Consider the following 22,877-nt stretch of genomic DNA (forward strand, 5'->3'; position numbering starts at 1 on the left):
GGCACCGGGAACTCCTGCCACGATAACACCTACGGCGCGAGCCGTTGCGAAAAACCGATACAGTTATCGCGGTGGAACGGTTCCCGGGGTCGGCTGGGTCTGGGCCTCGGGCCGTGCGTCGGGGGCTGCTGGCTCGGCCGCACACGGACGACGGAAACGCACGAGAAGATCCATTGGAGGACCTACCCGACCGTAAGCACGGGGAGCGCCGTCACAGGCTCACCTCGGTGGGCCGACGGCGCTCCTGCGGCGGACCGGCCGGGGTGGTCCAAAGATGCGCTGGATGCCGTCCACGCCCGCGCCAAGACGGACCACGTTTATAACTTGCCGGTCAATCTGGCGCGGACCGGGGCCGGTGACACAGGATCTTAACGGAGCAAGCCTCCAGGCTCCAGGTCCCAGGGACTATAACTGTGGTATTTTCCGGGGCAGGCCACACAGGGGCACGTGCCCGACAAACGAGTCGGGGTTGCCTATGACCTCCGGAAGATTCCACACCGCTCTCACCTTCCAAAGCGGCGTTACCCAGCTAGACTTAGAAGCGAATACTAGGTTAGCGTAAGGTCTCGGAGTAAGAACGGAAGGCGGGTGGGCGTCCGCAAAAGGCCGTATCCTTGGGCGCCCACGTGATTAGCTCGTCCTCGGTGGTACGGAACCGTGGACGGGCGAAAGAGGGACGCGGCATCGAGACCGCGTCCGACGAGCTCCGCGTGGTAGCGGAGCTGGGTGGAGATGCGAGACCGAACGGTCCCCCGTCTTCCCTCGGGTGATCCCCCGTTCCAATTTCTCGACGCCAGCGGAGGGCGCATCTCCGAACTGACTCGCCCGGTGATATGGCGGGAACTCGGCACCCTGGTCGCGCGCCGTTTAATGCAGACTACTAATCTTATGAAACACGATGGTACAGAATAAAGACACCCCGTCGGGTTGCGGCCCGGTAGGTGGGAATTCGGATTACGGGGTCCCACCACCAACGTGTATAAGACTTAGTTCTTTAGAGGCGGAGCCGAGCAGCCCGTCGACAGATAACCCCCTCTCGGGTCGGGACGCTGATGTCACTCCGGTCAACGTCACCGTGTCGGACCCACCGCCACGTAAAAAGAAAGGCTGGTGGAAGAGAGGGCGGAAAAGAAAAAGACAAGTACGAGTCAGACCTCAAAAAGAAAGGGTCGACCCTGGCATAGGTCATTTGGTCCTCGAACGCGATAACATGACAGACAGCCCCGAGGATCGGCCAGCTCGAACTGAGAACGATGAAACGCAAGGAACGGCAATGTCAGTTGACTGCATAATCAACGTGGACATTAGCAGGCTTGCGGCCCTAAGGGAAGACGAGACGCTAATTAAAGTAGTTCAGATAAACGCAGCTAGATCGAAGATCGTAATGCATGAAATCGAGCAATTATTGGTAAGCAAGACCATAGATATCTGTCTGATACAAGAGCCCGCAACCGATGGCAAAGGGGTCTACCTGCTAGACAGGCGCCCCTTCAAGGTGATAGCTAGCGGCTGCGAACCCAAGTCCGCGGTCGTTATAGTGAACCAAGCCATAAGCGTCTTGGGCCAAAGGCAGTTAAGTACCTCGCATAATGCCGTGGCCACAATCGCAAGGGACGGTATCCAGTTCACGCTGATATCTTCCTACTTCCAGTTGTCGGAGCCCACCCAGAGGTGTGTCGACGCACTGAACTCTATTATGGACGGACTGAGCGGCGGCATACTTGTGGGGGCCGACGTGAACGCGAGGTCCATGGTATGGCACGACGACAGGCCGGACAAGCGAGGCGACATAGTGGTAGACTTTATTAGCCAAAGGAACCTAAGAGTTCATAACCGGCCGGGCGTACCGACGTTCAGGAACCGCGGGTCGGCGAGCCTGGACGTGACTCTGTCGTCAAACAACGTCAGAGTCGTGAACTGGTCCGCCACTCACGACCTAACGTCGAGCGACCACGCCCTAATCCGTTTCGACATCATCACGCGGGAAAACGCGCACGTCTGTCCAGTAGAGAACGTCCGAGGCTATAACTACAGCTAGACGGACTGGACCAGATTCTGTAAGACCTTAGGAGACCTGAGAGATACGAGGATAAGGGACCTCGAATGCCCGGACGTCAAAAGTTGTACGATAGCGCTTTCGGACGTACTGAGGGAAGCGTGCGAAAAGCACATGAGAAAACCGAAGGAAAGTAGGCACAGACCCCCTCCGTGGTGGAACGATACACTGGGCCGAGAACTGAACACCCTCGGCCGTTGGAAGGCGAGACTCAGGAACGCTACCAACGCACTGGTGCGTCGGGCCACCCGCGCCAAGTTTAGAAAGTTGAAGGCGGCCCACAAGAAACATTGTTTCCAAGCCAGGCGAAGGGCCTGGCGTGAGTTCGTAACGGAAACGGGGAACAAAGAACCCTGGGGCCCCGTCTTCAAATGGCTGAAAACTGGTGGCGCTAGACCCTCGGAGAACCTTCCAACAGCCGTTCGCAAAAGCGACGGCACGTTCACCACGTCTCTAAGGGAAACAGGGGAAAGACTTATGGAAACCCTGGTCCCTGAAGACAGCTACGATAACGAAAGTCCTGAGCAAATAGCGGCCAGGACGGAGACGGGAGTGAGGGTCGGCTTCTTCAGTAAATGGTCTGAGGACCCCGGGCATATCGAACCCTGCGAAGTCGAGGAGGTTAAAAGGGCCATATGGCGGATGGCACCAAGAAAGTCTCCAGGAATGGACGGTATAACGGCTAAAATCCTACGAAAGGCCTGGCCAGTGCTCGCGGGGAACATTACACACACATTTAATAACTGCCTACGGGCAAAAAGGTTCCCGAGCACATGGAAGACGGCCAAGCTGGTCGTGATCAGAAAATCACCGGGCCCTTCTGAAGCCAAGTTTTACCGTCCCATAAGCCTCCTCCTAGTACTCTCTAAGGCGCTAGAGCACGTCATAGTGGAGAGAATCCGGCGTGACACAGATTCGCACATGTCGAAAAGACAGTTCGGATTCACTAGGAACCTCTCGACCGTCGACGCTATCCAACACGTACTCGACTGGTCAAAGGCAAGAATGGAAAAGTACGTCCACGCAATCTTCCTGGACATCTCGGGCGCGTTCGACTGCCTCTGGTGGCCGCAACTGGTAATGGACATGAAGGCCGCAGGCTGCAGAGACGGCCTCATAGAGCTCACTAAGAGTTACCTCGATGGTCGCCAAACGGAAATGAAAATTGGCGACCAAGTCATACGGAAAACCCTCACCAAGGGGTGTCCGCAGGGCAGCGAGTACGGCCCTGACCTGTGGAAATACGCTGTAAATCCACTTCTGTCAGAGGTGCTGCCCATAGGTACTGAACTAGTCGCGTACGCAGATGATCTTGCACTGCTAATCTCGGGCAAAAACAAGGCTGAACTAACCGCAAGGGCAAACATCCTTCTCGAGAGAGCATCGCTGTGGGCGAATCAGCGCAAGCTTACCTTCTCGGCAGCCAAATCACAGACATTGTGGATAAAAGGCTCACTCTCTAAGCCGCTGGTCCTCCGTCTCGGCAACGATAGAATAAAGCCGACCGAGACGGCGAAATACCTCGGCATAACGTTCGACAAAGGCCGAAAATTCAGCGCCCACCTGACGGAAAAAGCGAAAAACACGAAGGCACTGTTTGGTCGCCTGCACGGAGTTGCTAAGACCAACTGGGGACTGAAATCTGGAGCGCCGCTCCAGATCTATAAATCAGTATTCATACCGCAAATGAGCTACGCGGCCTCGGTGTGGGCCATGGACTGCATGTCTCAGGCGCACCATCGGGGCAGAGCGAACTCAGCCCAGAGACTACCGTTGCGGGCGATAACAGGTGCTTATAAAACGACGTCGACGGTGGCGCTGCAAGTACTAGCAGGGACACCCCCCTTGGACTTGAAGCTAAAAGAGATGGCCAGGGTCGAGAAGGACAAGATCCTCGTAAGGAAAGGTGCAATGACGGCCGTAGAGGCTGGCCGAAATCTGTCATATTATACAAGCGAGACCATCGACCTCTGGTAGCAAAGATGGGTCGCTGTAGACAAGGGAAGGTGGACTTACGCCTGGTTCCCAAGCATCCGTCATCGGTTGGAGCGCACTTGGTGCGTCATGGACTATTACACGTCGCAACTGATGACGGGACACGGGGACTTTAACGCGAAACTCCACATGTTCAACCTGAGAGGCGATGCAGTTTGCGGTTGCGGGTCACCGAACCAGACCGCCGAGCATCTGCTGTATGAATGCCCACTGGCTGACCAGGAAAGAAACAAACTCGAGCTCACGGTGCGAGCGGCCGGTGCGGACTGGCCGTGTGAGCCCGAGTTCATGACCAGATCCGAGGTCTTGTTCCAGGCGGTGAAACAGTTTGCACACGCAACACTGAGCCGCTCTGAGGAAGGACGTGCCCGTTAGACGTGACTCGGCGTTAAAGTAAGATTCCGACGCGGGGCCTCTGGAAATACAGTAGCCGGAGGCCAGAGGGAAGAGGGATACCTCTCTAATCCGCACGGGGCTCACTCGTCCGAGTGACATATCAGCGCTACGGAAAGCGGCGTGGAAAAATGTTGCGACACACCAGCGGAGGCAATTAAGCGAGGGGATGTGACGGAAGGGCTGGACCAAAGCAACCGCGGGCAGGCACCTCGAATTTTTCCTGTCCGCGGACCTCCAGCCACACGCCGGCACGTTCCCCGCCCAACTCCGGCCGAGAGTTCACGGGCCCGGCCAACTCGTGAACGAACACGTGCAAGGCGGAAGTCCGGCTGGGGGACACCCACCCGACAGGCACCCAAACCCGAGCATTCGGTACGGACACGGCACCCGGCAAAAGAAAACCGTACCACTCATAAAAGGTCGCGTCGCGGCAGCGTAAACAACTGTCCCGACGCCGATGCTAGTGGGAAAAGAGTCGTTGTGAGTACTCTGGATAACGGATCCTCAAATCTCATTTCGCGGGTCACTGGGACAAGCCCTACTGAGAACCCGACTTAGCTAACGCCCGAACGGTATCAGTGCCCAGTGAGCTTTGTGGCGTGCGTCCGGCCGACGCGCGCGAGTACCCCACGTGCTCGCGCTCGCCGGCCGTGCGTTCGCGACTTATGTGGATGGCCTCGCGAAGACTGTGGGAGTAGCGCCTTAGTAGAAGGGGAGAAATTTGCCTGGGTCGAATCCAGCGCTCGCCGACGCGGATCAGCGAGACCCAACGATCTACCCCGTACGGGAGTAGGTGGCGGGGGAACGTCAGCATGGCGCCAGGGCGCCCTGAAACTAACCCGCCGGAGGGACGCGACCGCGTCACAAAGGCGTGAAGGAGCCGCCCTCGAGAAATATGGCTAAAGGTGTAAAAACCCCCGAGGGAATGGTCTTATACTCCCCGTCACACAGTGGCTTACAATGTCCCAATTGGGTAGGCTTCCACCCACCTGCTGAAACAATCCGAGACGACCAGTATTTGGGTTTTTCCCCGTGCTGTTTTTGGGTAAGGGCCCATAAGGTCGATGCTTAGTACTTCCCAGGGTTGCCTTGGTATTTCTGTCGTCATTAAGTCCTCTGGTTTCGAGTTTACCGGTTTGGTAAATGCGCAGATGTGACAGTTTTTGACGTATTTGGACGTTTCGAATCTGCTGTTTTTCCAAAAGTATCTCCATTGGATCGACCGGTAGGTTTCTTTCCATCCTGGGTGGTTAGCGGCCAGCGGGTGATTGTGGTATTTTCATAGTACATGGTTGGCTGCTGACCTGGGTATTACCATTGGGGTATCCCCCTTTGTTGTTTTCTTGTGAAGGATTTCGTTGTCAGTAAAATATATTTGTATGTTCTGAGCACCTTTTTTACAGGGAGATTTCTTCAGTTCAAGGGGACATTTCTACAGGCTCCACCGTATAAAAAATAATCTCAAAAACCCTAATGTATGTTCTGAGAACCTTTTTTACAAAGAGATTTCTTCAGTTCAAGTGGACATTTCTACATGCCCCCCGTGTAACACAAATTTTCAAAAAGTATGATAATAGTGTATGTGATTGTACAACACATCATAATATAACTGTGTCTATATCATTTTGTTACACAAAAAAAATAAATATGCTTTTTACCATCAATGTATTACTCATAAGCGTTGGCAACAATGAACTTTTTAGTCACTCGTACTAAAATTAATTTAGCTATACATTTCAGTAACTAATAATCCGTTGTTAAACCAAGTTATGCTTTTTATTTTATTGTCTTGTTTCACTTATACATTTATTTTTAAAGTAAGAATTTTAAATTTATTTTGTTTCTTTAAAATAAAAAAACATGAACTTTCAAAAAACTACTAGTGATTATTCTTCATTAGTGTCTTTAGTACGAAACCAACCATATCCAACATATCCACAATATGCCACATTCACATCAAGATTAAAAACATATGATTTATTTCCGTCAACTATACCTACATAATAACCAAATGTGGAAGAACTTAATGTAATTGTGAAACTAAATATACCACTCGCTCAACTGCATAAACGTATGAACGATATTAAAATAAAATGTTTTATAATATTGAATAAATTATTGAATTTTATGAAAACAGTTTATATGTGTTATTTTATTCAATTCTATATCTTGTAAATACGTGAGCTAATGGACAAGACGTGAAGTTTTTAATTCAATATATAATTTTCAAATGTGGGTAACAGATGTTTGTTTAATTTAATTTACAGGTATAATACGAGATTTATAATACTAATAATAAGACCCCCCCACACTTATCAATTAGGTCACGTATTTACTTTTTTGAAATTGTATATGACTTTTTTAGTATAAAACGTTGTTGTATGAATAAAATATAATCAGTAAACTATTAACACTCTGATAATCAATCATAGTATAATTTTTTAAAACAATCACCAGAACGAACAATAAATATTTCAGTAAGTATTATAAGCTCGCTACAATATGATTTCACCGGTTGTCTCAAGATCAGAATTTGAAATTCGTCAATATGGAAAGAAAAATGTAACAGTAGGTTTGTTAGTTAACAAAAAGATTTCGATTGTTATAATATTGAAATGTAAAATTACTAAAAAGAGTTTGAGCCTTGATCTAGATAATTTGTAGCGAAAATACGTTGAGTGGATTTAAGTTCTACCTCTAAAAGTGACTTGCTATTTTGTATTGTCTGATCAATTTATATTATTTTGAGACCAATAATAATAAAAAAATAATAATAATATAAATAGTAGTGTTCAGCATCTGCAATAACAAGATACAGTAGCGCGTTACCTTTATAGTTTTTTTTTATTTTTTTTGTATTAAACATCTAAGACTGCGGTAGCTTTGTCCATTGACGTAACAGTGATAATATAATTTTAAGGAACTACCTACGTAATAATAATTTAATTCACTGTTATGTCACTGAACAGAGCTGTCGTGGTCTTTGATGTTTAATAAAAAAAAAACAGCGATAACACTGTCATATAGACGTTTTGTCGAAGTGAATATTATATTTTGTGTATTATATAAATTATTATAAAAACTAATAACCGCTTCAACGAGACCTCTATATAACAGTACTCATATTGTCAGGAAGGCAGCAGTTTCATCTTAAACATTGTATTGACAGTCTCACAAACTTATATTATAATAATATATCATATCGCCTCACAACGCTCAACACAAACATACACGGAAAAAGTTCAATTTTTTTTTCAAATATTTCAACTACTCAAAATAACAATGTAAGTATATATCGTTAGTATAGATATTATTAATATAGTTAGGTAGGTGTGCGTTACATATGGAACGATTCAAACGAATACGTGCACATTATTATTGTATACGTGTACAATATTCAATTAAAATACAAATTTTAGGGGGCGGAGTGGCTGGTCTGGAAATAGGAATTTTTCAGATGGCCTGGTCATTTTATATTAGATTTTATTTACAAAATTAGTAAATGCGTCAACAATGTTTTTGTATTTACACTTTGAAACTATGAAATAAGATTTTAGAATGAAGGAGAGGGGCAAGGCAAAATAAAACGGCAACTGTTCTATTACTTGATAAACTCAAAAAAAAAAATAATAAACATTATAACATTAATATTGTCAATGTGAAACCAATTAAAAATAGCTCCTATATGGCAATTTTTCAAAAGTTGTATACCTACTAGAAATTCATTGGTTGATGTATGCAATAGTTAAAAGGTCCTTATAATATATTATATATATATTTGTAATGTAAAATACTTGTCATTTTAAAGAAATTATTTTAATAATATTATGATGAGATCAAAATAATGTTATAGAATATAGATGGAAAGAAGCTGAGTGCAGTGTAAAAATATCGATACCTGATTTAGCAAAGGACAAAGGGCTCACAAACGATTTATCCAACATCATACAAACTATATTTACAAGGTTCATGTCCGATCCAAACAAGAAAATAGGATGTATTAAAAAATCAAAATCATAATAAATCTGTTTGTAATGGTTGTTGAAAAAAAAAAATAAAAAAATAATATATATATATTAACTAATCGTTCATTTATTTATACAAGTGATACAAAAGTAGTGTATATGATTTAGTGTCATGATATATAAAAATAAAATTGTATAAATTACAGGTTAATAGCTGGTGTAACTTACTCTAACTCTTGTAATATCATATTTGAAAATGAGTTATAATGATATTGTAATAATTCATACATAAAAGAAATATCATTGGTTTCTATATTAGTATAACTTAAGTTATAATTCTGAATATATGAGTTTGTAAATTCATTCCGTCGACAAATAGAGGGTAACCCGTTAATATCTGCCATAATTAATGCATATGCTATGTCGAAAGTCTTCTGGTAACATGGTAATTTTTTCTGCTTCTCGATTATATAGAGATCGATACAAGCTCCAAGCTGATTCAGCCTTTGCAAATCAACATGTGATAAAGTTATATAATTTTCATTAGAATGTAATATGATTGAAGACTGTTTCACATTAACGGAATAGCTTAAGTTACCAGTTATTCTTACATGTTTACATCGGGTTTGTAGATTATCAACAATTGCTTTATAATTATTTTCACACATTAATGAAAGCCATTGGCCATAGATCAAGGCTCAAACTCTTTTTAGTAATTTTACATTTCAATATTATAACAATCGAAATCTTTTTGTTAACTAACAAACCTACTGTTACATTTTTCTTTCCATATTGACGAATTTCAAATTCTGATCTTGAGACAACCGGTGAAATCATATTGTAGCGAGCTTATAATACTTACTGAAATATTTATTGTTCGTTCTGGTGATTGTTTTAAAAAATTATACTATGATTGATTATCAGAGTGTTAATAGTTTACTGATTATATTTTATTCATACAACAACGTTTTATACTAAAAAAGTCATATACAATTTCAAAAAAGTAAATACGTGACCTAATTGATAAGTGTGGGGGGGTCTTATTATAAGTATTATAAATCTCGTATTATACCTGTAAATTAAATTAAACAAACATCTGTTACCCACATTTGAAAATTATATATTGAATTAAAAACTTCACGTCTTGTCCATTAGCTCACGTATTTACAAGATATAGAATTGAATAAAATAACACATATAAACTGTTTTAATAAAATTCAATAATTTATTCAATATTATAAAACATTTTATTTTAATATCGTTCATACGTTTATGCAGTTGAGCGAGTGGTATATTTAGTTTCACAATTACATTAAGTTCTTCCACATTTGGTTATTATGTGTTCTACAAAGTGGTTACCTTTTGATAATAATACATAAATACATTTGGAATTATGTCTCGAGTGTTCGATCCATGGAATGTTATCCTTCTTCCAGACAATGTAATACAAGTCCACAAAAGAAGCATTCCACAATATCTTGAACCCCTGTATATATAAAGTCGCATTCAGACAATACATATTTGTTTTGAGGTATAGTTGACGGAAATAAATCATATGTTTTTAATCTTGATGTGAATGTGGCATATTGTGGATATGTTGGATATGGTTGGTTTCGTACTAAAGACACTAATGAAGAATAATCACTAGTAGTTTTTTGAAAGTTCGTGTTTTTTTATTTTAAAGAAACAAAATAAATTTAAAATTCTTACTTAAGAAATAAATGTATAAGTGAAGCAAGACAATAAAATAAAAAGCATAACTTGGTTTAACAACGGATTATTAGTTACTGAAATGTATAGCTAAATTAATTTTAGTACGAGTGACTAAAAAAAGTTCAGTGTTGCCAACGCTTATGAATAATACATTGATGGTAAAAAACATATTTATTTTTTTGTGTAACAAAATGATATAGACACAGTTATATTATGATGTGTTGTACAATCACATACACTATTATCATACTTTTTGAAAATTTGTGTTACACGGGGGGCATGTAGAAATGTCCACTTGAACTGAAGAAATCTCCCTGTAAATAAGGTGCTTAGAACATACACATATATACTACTGTTGTCGATTTTGTATGTCTGGGTTTTCTCTCTGGTGTTTGCGCTGGGTTGTTGTGATTATAGCCTTTCAATTATCCGTTGTATTTGTTGGTCATTTTGTTGCCCTTCCTTGATTTTTTCTCGAGTGATGGGGGCTTCCCCATCTGCGATATTTCCTGTGATAGCTCCAATTGTTTGCCGTGTCTTTTGTGGGGTTTTCCGTTCGGTTGGTGGTTCGATTAGACAGTGGCAGATCCAGGGCTTAATTTTGGGAGGAGCATGGGGGGGGGGGGGCAAAAGTACAAAAAGTTCCAAAACTGGCTACAAATTTGGCTAAACACAATATAAAACAAAGGAAAACTACGGTGATTGGGGGGGGGATGCCCCCTTTGCCCTCCCCATGGATCCGCCACTGCGATTAGGTTGTTTTCCAGCAATTCATCGTCGACTTTCAACCCCTCAGACGGGTTCCTTGATAGGGCGTCAGCTGCCTCGTTTTCGGTTCCAGGCACGTGTTTTACCGTGTAGTTATATGGTTCCAATTGCATTGCCAAGTGTAGCAATTATTTGTTGTTGTGTTTTGCTGTTTCCAGCCATTTTAGTGCTGCATTGTCCGTTAGTAGTTCGAAGTGTCCCGACTCAAGGTATGGTCTGTATTTATCTACCGCCCATATTATTGCTAGGCATTCCCGTTCTACTGCTGGGTAGTTAGTTTGTGCTGTGTTCAGTTTTCTACTTGCATGGCTGTTTTATTTGTCTGTTTGTCGGTGTTTCTCCCCTTTGGAATAGCAGTGCCCCTACTCCTATCTCGCTCGCGTCTGTTTGTAAGACGAAAGGCTTCGTGTAATCTGGTGAGGATAGCCTCGGTGCTTGTGTTACTACCTCTTTGACTTTGTCAAAAGCCTGTTTCTCCCTTGTTGTCCATGTCCACGTATTCCCTTTTGCGAGCATATTGGTGAGGGGTGATGCGATGTCTGAGTAGTTTTTCACAAATTGGTTGTACCATCCGCATATCCCCAAAAACCGTTGTATGTCCTTTACCTTGTTTGGTGTTTGGGAATTTTGTTATGAAATCTAGTTTGTCGATTTCTTTGTCTATCTCGTCTCCGTTTACTACGTGACCCATGAAGTGTATTTTTTGTAATCCTATTTTGCATTTTTTTGGTAGGCATGTTAGTCCATAACGTTGTAGCTGTTCTAGTACCTTCTGTAGGTGTCCCTTGTGGTCTTCCATGTTTTTGGAGTAAACCATGATGATCGTATATATCGGCATCATTTTGAATTGGTACAGGCCCTTAGGTGTGCGGAACGCTGTTAGTGGTCTGCTTTCTGGTGTTAGGCTTACTTGCCGGTAACTGGATTTTAAATCTAGTGTGCTGACTATTTTCATACCGCCCATCCCTCGTACCATTTCGTGTAGGTCCGGTATGGGGTGTGCGTCCGATTCTGTTTGGAAGTTGTAACGTCACAGGATTTTTATTAGTTTTTATTATTATCATAATAGCTTGAGCCTACCTTTGTCAATAGTATCTCTCATTATCATACAAGCGCGTAGCCAACATGTAAAATGAACAGTCACTGTTATATAATAATGTCCCCCGACCCTCACCAACAACAGTGTCCATTGTCCACAGGCCGCCGCAAATGCCGGTCGTCGCCGCCGGTCACAGCTGTTGCGTCCGTCGGTGTGTGCCGACAGAGTAGTCTGTTTTCCCTATATTGTATAAAATTTCCGCCCCTACCGACACCGATCTCCCCTTCTAACAAGCAACAATCACCGGCGACTCACCACCGAGCCGTAGCATCCACAGGTGTACCTTTTTTCACTTTTTTTCTTTCCACGGCTGCTGACACAGCAAGACGTCCTGCTTGTCGCGGTTACAAAACTTCTCAACATCTGACATATCGACACCACGTGTCCACAATCAACGTTACGTCGTTTTTTTTTTTATTTTATATAAACCTTTTCTTTGCCGTTGTGTAATAGCCCGTACACACGTTCAGTTTTTGTTTAAAACTTGACTGAACAGGCCTGGCCGTTCAGGCAAGTCCTAACGTATGTATGCAAAAACTGAAGGCTCGTTCAGTCCTGGGCGCGGCATGAACTGAACTGGTTGTTCTTGATTTTTTGAATTGGTGCGAATGACCACGTGCATATATAAATGAATAATATATTGAAACTTTTATGAAACTCAGCTTATTAAACTCAAATATTATTCATCAACTATTATTAATAATATAATTAAGATATTATATCAGAATTCGAGTAAGTACAGATATAATAATTATAAAACTATTGTAAATGATTATCTTCAGTATTTTAAATTATAATAGTAGTATGGACTCTCGAAATTGGCCACAAAAGATTCTGAGCGAATTCATTGAACTGTACCGAGAAAACCCATGTTTATGGAAAGTTAAAGCATCAGAATATAGTGACAAAAATAAAAAAAACGATGCATATGATGTATTACTCGTCAAACTAAAAGAGATAAACCCAAACTCGAACAGACAAGACGTGGCAAAAAAAATTAATTCATTACGCAGTTGCTTCCGCAAGGAGTATAAGAAAGTAGTCGCATCAATGAAATCGGGCGCTGGTACAGATGATATCTACAGTCCCAACTTATGGTATTTCGACTCATTGATGTTTCTCAAGGACCACGAAATGCCAAGATCGAGCATCGGTAGTGATTGTCCAGAATTCATTGATACTCTTAGTCAGGTAAATATATTAATAACTTATATACTTATTACTTGTATAGTATATAATAATTATATAAGTTATAACAGTATAATAATATTACAATATTACCTAGATAGAAAGAATTTATTTTTAGTTATAGTATCAACAATTTTGGATTTTGATTATTTAAAATATTATTAAATATAAACGTATAATCTAATTGTTTACAATATTTTATTACGAACTCAAGTTATCATTACCAACATATTTATTTTTAGAATTTAATGATTATTTTAATAGATCAATGGGGGGTAGTACAAATACGACACAAGTATCACACGACACAAAACAAATAAGATAATTTTCTTCTCGTCAACATACTGAAATTATATTTTATAATGTATAAATAATAAAAACAAAAAAGAAAGCTTAAAATAAAAATGTTTCATTTATTAATACGTTTTTAACGTTTTAACTTCTTTGATAGATAATTAAAAAAAAAAGATAGCCTACAAGTATTGTTATTAATCATTAACAAATACAATGTATAGTATAACTATAATATAATATTACGTACAGGCATGTAATATTATTATACAAATAATAATTAAATTAGAATAACTTGAATCTTAATTATAAACAAAAAATATATATACTATAACTAAATACTAAATTAAATTAAAATAATAATAGAAATCCTGAACTTACAATAAATGTATAAATGCATACATCAAATAACAATGTAGATAAATAATATTCGGTGTGACCATTTAACAAAGTAATTATTTTTTGCAAACAAGATATAAAAATAAAATAAAATAAGTGTCTTGTATGGAGAATGTAGTATAATGTTGATATTTTTTGAAAAGTGTTAAAATAAATAAACATGTAGGTAATAACAAAAATTCGCGATAAGTATAAGACATTTTTTTTTAGAACAACGATAGCGATGAAGTCAGTCAAGAATTTCAGGAAACAGATGCAAATTTACAAATACCTAGTCCTGTTTCTCCATGTCTTATAACTAATAGCTCATTGACCAAAAATAACGATCGTAAAAGAAAAAATCATTCACAAGAGATGAATATCAAGGCTGATGAAGTGTTAACTTTAGTTGGAGAGAAACTTAAGTTTTCAAATCCTGAAGATGCCCATGATATTACTGGTAAAAATATCGCAGGAAAATTACGAACTTTAGACCCCATGATGAGGATTTATGCAGAAAAAATAATTTATGATGCCTTGTTCGAGGCCCAGTTGGGCACCTTAAATAGATATGCACGTATTGAAATTCCGCAAATACCAGATAAAAATGCTCCGAAATCAGCAGTCAACAACTCAATTACTGACAAATCCATACATATCTCAGGTATATCATCGCCATTGTTTTTTCAAGGTACTGAACAAAATGTTGAGCACGTCTATCAAAATCTACAGCCCACACAATCGCGCTTATTTTCAATTTCAAATCTAATTGATGAAAATCAATCATACAAAAACGGACAAGAAACACCAGGAAATAATGTAGGCGAGTTCTTGTATTTTAAATAAATTGAAGTGTATTGCACTTATCAGTTTTTATGTATTTTAAAAGGTATAAACTTTACAAGTCATAACGGTTTTTATTTACTTTGAAATCAATTTTTACGAAAGTTAATGGTTTTTTTTTGCATTTTTTTACGAAAGTTAATGTTTTTTTTTTCAATTTTAATATGGAAGTTAAATTTTTTTTTAATCATAAAAAGTTAATATTTGTTGTTTTTATACCAAAATACGTTAAATAAGTAAATTAAGATAAGTTTTTTTTTTAACGTAACTAAAATTTAAACTTTTTAACTAATAGTTACTCTGTTAAGTTGTTTTTAATAAAATTTAATTTTAAAAGGTTGAATTTTTTTTATATGTTATTGTAAAGTTTTAGTTTTAAATATTATTCGGTATTGTTGTTTTTACTAAAACATTGTTATAAATAGTGAGATTAGTAGTTACCTAATTTATTAATCCTTGCCTGCTGTTACGCGATTATGTTGCCATGCAACACACCCTTCTTCATTGAAATACTTCAAAAATATTTCACGTACTTCCTTGGCTTCTTCTCCAGCATGACGGTTATGTCCACGTTGTAAATTCGTTAAAATAAGTCCCTCTTTATCTATATTTATATTGCCAGAATTGTCATTATATTCATTAGACAACATAAACGAATCTTTACAATTTCTTCGTAAAAAATTATGAAGTGTGCAACAAGCTAACACTGCTCTTTCAATATTTTCTAATTTCATGTTAATAGGAGTATGAAAAATGCGAAATCGTGCAGATAAAATCCCAAAGGCATTTTCTACTACATTTCGAGCTCTTGATAGCCGGTAGTTGAATACTTTATGTTCATAATTTAGTTCCTTTTGATTGTACGGTTTTAAAAAATTTGGCTTTAATGAAAAAGCCTCATCACCAATAAAAACATAAGGTAAATTATTTTTACTTCCCTTAAATTCACACGGAGATGGAATATTTAATGTGTTATTTTTAAGCTTATTATACAAATTTGTATTTTCAATAACACCTCCATCTGAGACACGACCATTAGTCCCGAAATCACATAATATAAATTCGTAGTTGGCGTTTACAATCGCCATTAAAACTAAACTAAAGAATCCCTTATAGTTGTAATAAAACGAACTACTTTTTGGAGGACAAGCTATGGACACATGTTTACCATCAACTGCTCCCAAACAGTGAGGAAAATTCCATTTTGTCTCGAACTTTCTTGAAATTTCTTTCCATTCATCTTCTGAATTTGGAAACTACATAACGTTAAAAACGAACAAAATTAATATTACATTCAACAACTAGATCGACAATAATATAAATAATTATATGAAAATAAAAATACTAATTTACTTTTAAATAATCTCTCCACAGAACTTTACAAATAGCAGTACAAGTTTCAGGTATTATCTGTCCAAGTGATTGCGGAGATATGGCTACAGAGTACTTTAAATCTTGCATACTTCTTCCAGTCGCCAAAAATCGCAAGGTTGTTGACAGCCTTTGTGTCGAGTGATAGCCGTTCTCATTACAGTATCCTGTTTTTTTATAAGTGGTGTTACCAAATTTAAAAGTTCGATGTATGTGTCCTCGTCCATACGCAAATAGTTTCGCCAGTCATCTGGATCTAGGCGTAAATCGTTTAATAAATTTACATGAGAGTAAGTGCTTCGTTTTTGCAACCAATTTTTGACCCATTTTGAGCGCTTGTTTGACTTGTTTGGTTCATACTTCAACTTTGTATAGCACGCAATAGCAGTCGAAATTAAACACAAATCGTCGTTCATCATGAAGTCGCCACACTTAACTGATCAACGATACAAATCGTGTGTAGTAAATCACGAACTCCGACTTACCTGAACACACTTACTTTAAGTTAAGTTTGAACTGAAGACTGAACGTGAGTACACAGCTTAACTGCCATGATGGCTAAGTCGAACTCATGGGCCGTGGTGGCCGTTCAACCAGCGATGGATGTTTCCACAATCTGTGATGTCCCCGACGACCAGGTGGACCGTGCCGGCCGCGTGTGTGCCGGCGGCAACCAGCCATCCTACCCATATCTTCGGAACTAACAGTATCACATCTCAAGTCAGCTCAAGTCATCATGTGTAAAGTATCAACGTGCGTAATGTACCACGCTATTCTTCCCCCCATGTCCCTTTAATTTTCTAATTATAATAGGTTGCCATCTCACCATGGCGCACTTTTACTAATTTCTCATTATTATTTCTTTCCTATACAATGAACCAGGCGGTGACCTTATGGTTAGCCATTTATTATTATATTATAGTCACCGTGGGTGTCGGCGGAACCTCGTGGGCCGACCTGTGTTCTCACTGAGATTATCATTATTTAAATATTATTATATCCTTTCTATATACAAAAAAAAGATGTTATATTTGTCAAATTATCATACCATATGCCACAAAATTATTACTCATTTCATTTTCTCCACCACCTGGTGAGAAAATTACTATATTACCATTTGTCAATTTTGTCACTTAAATTATCATTATTCAAATATTCAATTATATTGTGTTTGTCATTGCTATTATTTAACACTTTTAGTATACCCAAAATCTTATTATCTAAACTGTTTTGGTCAGTAATGGCCACCTGTTCAATACAAAATTATTATTGCTCTAAATTCAACTTTTATTATTTATTTATTTATTGGTTACCTTTTCTTCCTAGCTTTAAGTAATGAGTTATGTACATTATTATTAATCATGGTGTTTCATTACACCATGCGTGTTCAAAACCTACGAGAGATTGGTGCTGCCCACGGGAAGATACTCGGTTCTATCATCCCTTGTTCCTCCATATCGCGAATCATACTTGATATCAGTTCCGTTTTTTCCTTGCTGTATGAGTATGAGTTTAGGGCCACTGATTTTCCGTTGGTAAGTCGTATTTCATGTTCTACTACCCTTATTTTTCCTACGGTGTTGTTGAACACTGCTGGGTATTTCCCTAGGATTTTCCGTATTGCGTCTCCGTCTGGTCCGTTTGGAATTTCCAGTTCTGTGAGATTGGGTTTTTCCCTTATTGGGTTTGGTTGTCTACGCCAGCTGACCGTTGTTCGTTTCTCTGCGCCTAAGTGTATTGTGGCCACATTGTAGTACCATGCTGCTTGTTGTTGTGTTAAGAAGTCATGGCCTATCAAGATGTCTGCCACTAGCTCCGTTAGTATTTCTCTTCGAATACCAGCTCTAGTGTTTCGATTTTTGCCTCTATCCAGCATCTTCCGTCTGTTTCCTGGGTGTGTCTGACGGCCATTCTTACCGTTGTTTTGCGTTTGTCTACTTGTTTTCCGTATTTCTCGGCTATCCATGGTCGTACGTACGTTTTTTCCGCTTGTGTGTCCAGCAGCGTGATGACCATTCCGTCTGGGAATTCCATCTCCACTGATGGTGTAGGTCTGTCTGGTGGTGTTGGCTTTCCCTGTGCCCCTGCCCCTGGGTTTTGTGTTTTAATCAATGTAGGTTGTTGTTGGTGTTCCATTGTTTTGACTGCGAACAGTGAGTTTTCTGTTTTTTCACGGTTTTTGTTGTTTGCGGTGTGTGGGTTTTCCCCGTGACCGTTTTCCTTGTTGCCTAGTTGTATTGTTGGGTTTTTTACTTTTTGGTCGGTGGGTTTTCCCCGACCATTTTTCCGTTTCCTGACTTCGTGGTATTCCAGCATTCTCGTTGTTTGTTTTATGTTGGTGTGCTTATCTCTGTTTTTTCGGTTTCTGGTTTTTCCCTCTTTTTTGGTTTTGATCTGCCATCGTGTATGTTGCTTCGTTGAGTTCCATTAACGTTTTTGGTCTTTGCACCCGTATTAAGTTCTGATATTCTGGTCTCATTAGTTCTATGATGGTCTCCACACCGCATTTTCCCCATCCAGGCCGGTGTTCAGTCTTCGGAATAGTTGAATTTTTTTTAACGCAAAGTCCCCCGTTTATTGTCCATAGGATTGTCTCCATCCCATCAGTTCTGTGTAAAGTTTCACTCTGACTTGTGGTCCGTTGAACTTGTTCGTGAATTCTTTGTGGAATTCTTCCCAAGTGGGGTCGATTGCTCTTATTCTCCCCCACCATGTTCCGGCGTCTCCTTTGAGTTGTGGGGCTGGTACTTTTACCCATCGTTGTCGCGCGATTTTTGCCTCTATCAGCACGTCCCTTGTTGTGTTCAGGAAGCGTGTGTGGTCCTCCTCTTTTTTTCCGGCTCACTCGGGCAGCTCGTCTTTTGCTGCCTGTAGGTTTTCACGTGGTAGTAGGTTTGACTCCTCTGGCCAGTCCCGTATCATTGTTTGGTAGGTATTATCCTTTTCGGTGGGGTTTTCCCAGTTTCTGGTTATGGGTGGGTTTTGTCCTTTGGTATTGGCGTTGGTACACAACATTGATGTAATTACGTTGGTTATACTTGTGGTGACCATTGTACTTGTCCCCTGGGTTGGGAACGGTGTTGAGTGTACGTTGGGTATTCCCCTGTTGTGAAACTCGAGGAAAACCTGTGACTCGTAATACGTGCCGTATCCGTTATATTGTTGCCTGAATGTATCATATTGGGAGGTGATGGTTTTTCCCTCTCAATTTCGTTCTTGCCCCTAGGGGTTTCTTTGCATTTCGTCATTTTCACTTTCCTGGAAACTTTCCGATTGTTTTCTGTTTTTGGGGTTTTCCAGGTTTTTAATTCGCTCTGTTCGGTTTTCCACTGCTCCTAACCTCGGTTTGCTTATGTTTGACGTCTCTACTTTTTTAAGTCGGTCTAGGATCTCTGGTAGGGTCCGTTCTAATGCGCTAGTGGTAGGTGTTGGGTTTTCTTCTTGTTTTGGGTGTTTTGTTGTTCTTTATTGATTTGCTGGTTCTGTTTTTGGTTGTTTCCGGGTGTGTGTGTGTTATCTCGGTCCAGGTTGTTGGTGGTTGGGGTAGGACCTGTTCTGCCTTGGGGAAAACGTAGGTTTGTTGGTTTTTCCTCTCTGTTGTCGTAATGTGTTGTTCGAGTATTAGGTAAAGTTCTGACTTTGTGCCCATTGTTCCTAACCTTTTTTTGGTTAGTTCCCCCTTGAGTTCCCCGATTGTTAATTCATTGATATTTTTCTGACCAGGTGCATCGTGTTTTAACACGTGGAGCCCTTTCCTACTACTATTGATTTCGTTTTGATCTCCTAGTTTTGTAGGAAAGTTGTATTCCCCGTGCTTTATTATTTTTTTTAAATTGGAGGTTTCAAAAGATAGTTTTTAATTTTCCTTACCCATTTTGGGCCTTGTAGTTCTGGTTTCTTTCTGACTGTGCCAATGACGCATTGCGACGTACCCGTAGGTGGTATATTGATCAACAAACGGCAAATCATGATATATTATATAAGATACTTTATTACGTTATAATATGAGGAAAAATATAAATGGTTGATTCAATTGAAACGCGTTTTGTGTTCTCGAAAGACAGAGAGGCCCGCCGCACCGTCTGCCCGGAGTCCAGCCGAAACCATCGTCCCGACACCGAGTAGAGCGCGCGTCGCATGTAGGTTGGGTAACGACCGTGACAAAGTCATCCCATTCCAACGGATTTCCATAATATGCTACCTGTGGAACAAACCAATACCAAACCAATCGCGCTTAAACACTCGAACTTACGCCGTGCGACTCACAATAGTGGACGGTGTAAATCAATGACTTAATGTGCTGCCAATAACAATCCGTTAACCATGTATGGATCTGGGGCACTCAAATGAATACATAAGTTTTAAATGATTCGTAAGGGCTAATTAACCATTTAACCATGACACGGAAATTGTTAGGTCTCCCCACATACGCGATGAAGGCGGTGACTGCACGTATCGAAGACGGTGGCACCCAGGTATGTATACCGAAAACGATGGACACGCAACACGACGGCGTTTCGTATTCTGTGCGAAGATCACAACCATCGAGTAAAGTGGAGAAACCGGCTGCGGCGTACTCGGCAGCGGCGGTGGTGGTGCGCATATATGCTTTAACACGACTGGGATTTGAGCACAGTTCAGCGATAATGACGACTTATCTGCTATACTGGTAACGCGTGCTACACAAATTAAATCAGAAGGGAACCTGTCCTCCCACGTATCATATTTAAAAGGCCTTATGAAACTCAGCAATTCTGCTATGGGCTCGAGCACAGAAATCAAATTGGCCAACGGAATAGTGTGAACCAAAACACTATGATCTGACATGTAAATGTGATCTAATGGCTGTGTGATTATTGTAACGGGTACGGCGGACGAGGTATCGATCACTGACGTACAGGACAATAACATTTTCGTAAAACATCCACTAGGAGAACGACTACCTAGAACGCTGATAGCCTTCGGCGATAACGAAATTAACTGCCGAGTCGTCGGATGTTCGCTACGACCACTACACGGGGGACTCAACGGCAGAGGCCCAGTCGGAGCTTTTGCATCCGTAACACATAATTGGCCCATACCTGTTTTGGCTACGTTGACTAACTCGCACACCGTAACGCGTAAGGCGCGCGAATACTCATCAGCCAGATTGAGCAGGGACAAACAGTGTAAGACGTCCAGATCAGCGGACTCGAAATGCTGCCATAACGAATCTATAATAATGTTTATACATAAATAATCCATATCTCGACACTGAATATCATTAATTTCATAACATCTCTCTTCCAGTTTCATGTTACACATAAGATGATTATTATGATTATGGTCTACTACTTGTATAGCAATTTAATTTAATTTCTTTTAATTGTACGTTTCCGTTAACTTGTACAACCCCTACCTATTTTTATTTTAGCTTTCATTAGTATTAATAAGGAAGTTTATAAATCCTTTATTAGTTTTGTCTGATTTATACTTACGGGTTGAACGCGTCATCTATAACTGTTTATAAATTGAAAATTATTGAGTATTTATAAGAAAAATGGATTTGATTGGACAGAAAGATAGATTAGATGTTATAAATGTAGATGCTCAGATAGTTATAAAACCGTCAAGACACGGTTCGTTATTACCAGATACTATACGTGCCATACTAGTTGGTCCCAGCGGTTCGGGAAAAACAAATATAATGTACAATCACACATGAAAATGGGTTAAGATTTGAAAATATTTATTTATACTCTAAAACTTCTTAGCAGGAAAAATGTTTTATTTAAAAAAATAATAGATGATATACAAAGTGGTAATTTTTTCATATTTACAAGTGCCGAAAAGGTTATAAAACCAAATTTGACTAAGAAAAATTCTATTATAATTTTTGATGATGGGATATGCGGTCCGCAATCCGGAATCAGAGAATACTTTAGCATTGGTAGACATTCAGGTGCTAGCTCTGTATTTTATTTAGCACAAACATATTCTAAAATATTGAAACAGTTTTTAAGAGATAACGCAAACTTCCTAATAATACTAAAACAAGATGATGCAAATTTACGGTACATATTCAATGATAATTCGTCTGCAGATATGGATTTCTCAGAATTTCGGAAAATTTCTCATTTATGTTAGAATCACTGTGATTATGGGTTTATGGTTATTCGAAAAAACTCGGGAAATGAATAAAGGGAGAAAAAGATGTGGTTTTCATACGTTTACTAAAATAAAATAGATTTAGTATTATATACACAGACTTGTATAATAATGTATGTAAGTAAACAAATATGCTCATTGTATAATGAACCTGCAAGGAGAACATCAATTAATTTGAAATTTTTGAGTGGGAAGTTTACAAAAATGTGTAATTTGACATCGGAGTTCATCCTGGTGACGCATTAAACTGTATTCGTATGAAATACAAAAAAAATATCGTGAAAATGAGTAGAGGATTAAATACGTGTACCAATGGAAATAAATTATTATATTCATGCCAAGCCTGAGATTTTACCGTTACTCGTTAAAGAAGACAAAGTCGTTTCAATAACTAAATATGATGAAGGTGGAAAATTCGTCACAATACAATGTGGAGATCAAACCATTGTCATAGATGAAGATGCTGTAGGTCTTTTTACCTACTTTAGATGTGACGTTAATTGTGTCTGTCATGATTTAGGTGTTGATTCAGACAAAGATTGTACTGAAATTAGTTGTTGTTAATTATTACTTTTCTGATATTATAACTTATAAGCCATTTAATAGAGAATTTAGTAATACTTATTGTAAACCTTAATATTATTTTAATAAAAGAAAATACTCTCTC

General features: G+C 39.9%; 2 protein-coding genes across 2 annotated transcripts; one reads left to right on the forward strand and one right to left on the reverse strand.

Moving 5' to 3' along the window:
• Positions 1-12,796: 12,796 nt before the first annotated feature.
• Positions 12,797-14,725, forward strand: LOC132937457 (uncharacterized). Its single transcript, XM_061004288.1, has 2 exons — positions 12,797-13,183; positions 14,081-14,725. The coding sequence occupies exons 1-2, from the start codon at positions 12,797-12,799 to the stop codon at positions 14,693-14,695; spliced, it is 1,002 nt and encodes a 333-aa protein (XP_060860271.1). The 3' UTR covers positions 14,696-14,725.
• A 416-nt stretch (positions 14,726-15,141) lies between these two features.
• LOC132937465 (uncharacterized) lies at positions 15,142-16,479 on the reverse strand. Its single transcript, XM_061004297.1, has 3 exons — positions 16,293-16,479; positions 16,046-16,230; positions 15,142-15,948 (listed from the first exon to the last, which is right to left on the reverse strand). The coding sequence occupies exons 1-3, from the start codon at positions 16,477-16,479 to the stop codon at positions 15,142-15,144; spliced, it is 1,179 nt and encodes a 392-aa protein (XP_060860280.1).
• Positions 16,480-22,877: the final 6,398 nt, after the last annotated feature.

This window comes from Metopolophium dirhodum, chromosome 1 (assembly GCF_019925205.1).
Source record: "Metopolophium dirhodum isolate CAU chromosome 1, ASM1992520v1, whole genome shotgun sequence".
NCBI lineage: Eukaryota > Metazoa > Arthropoda > Insecta > Hemiptera > Aphididae > Metopolophium > Metopolophium dirhodum.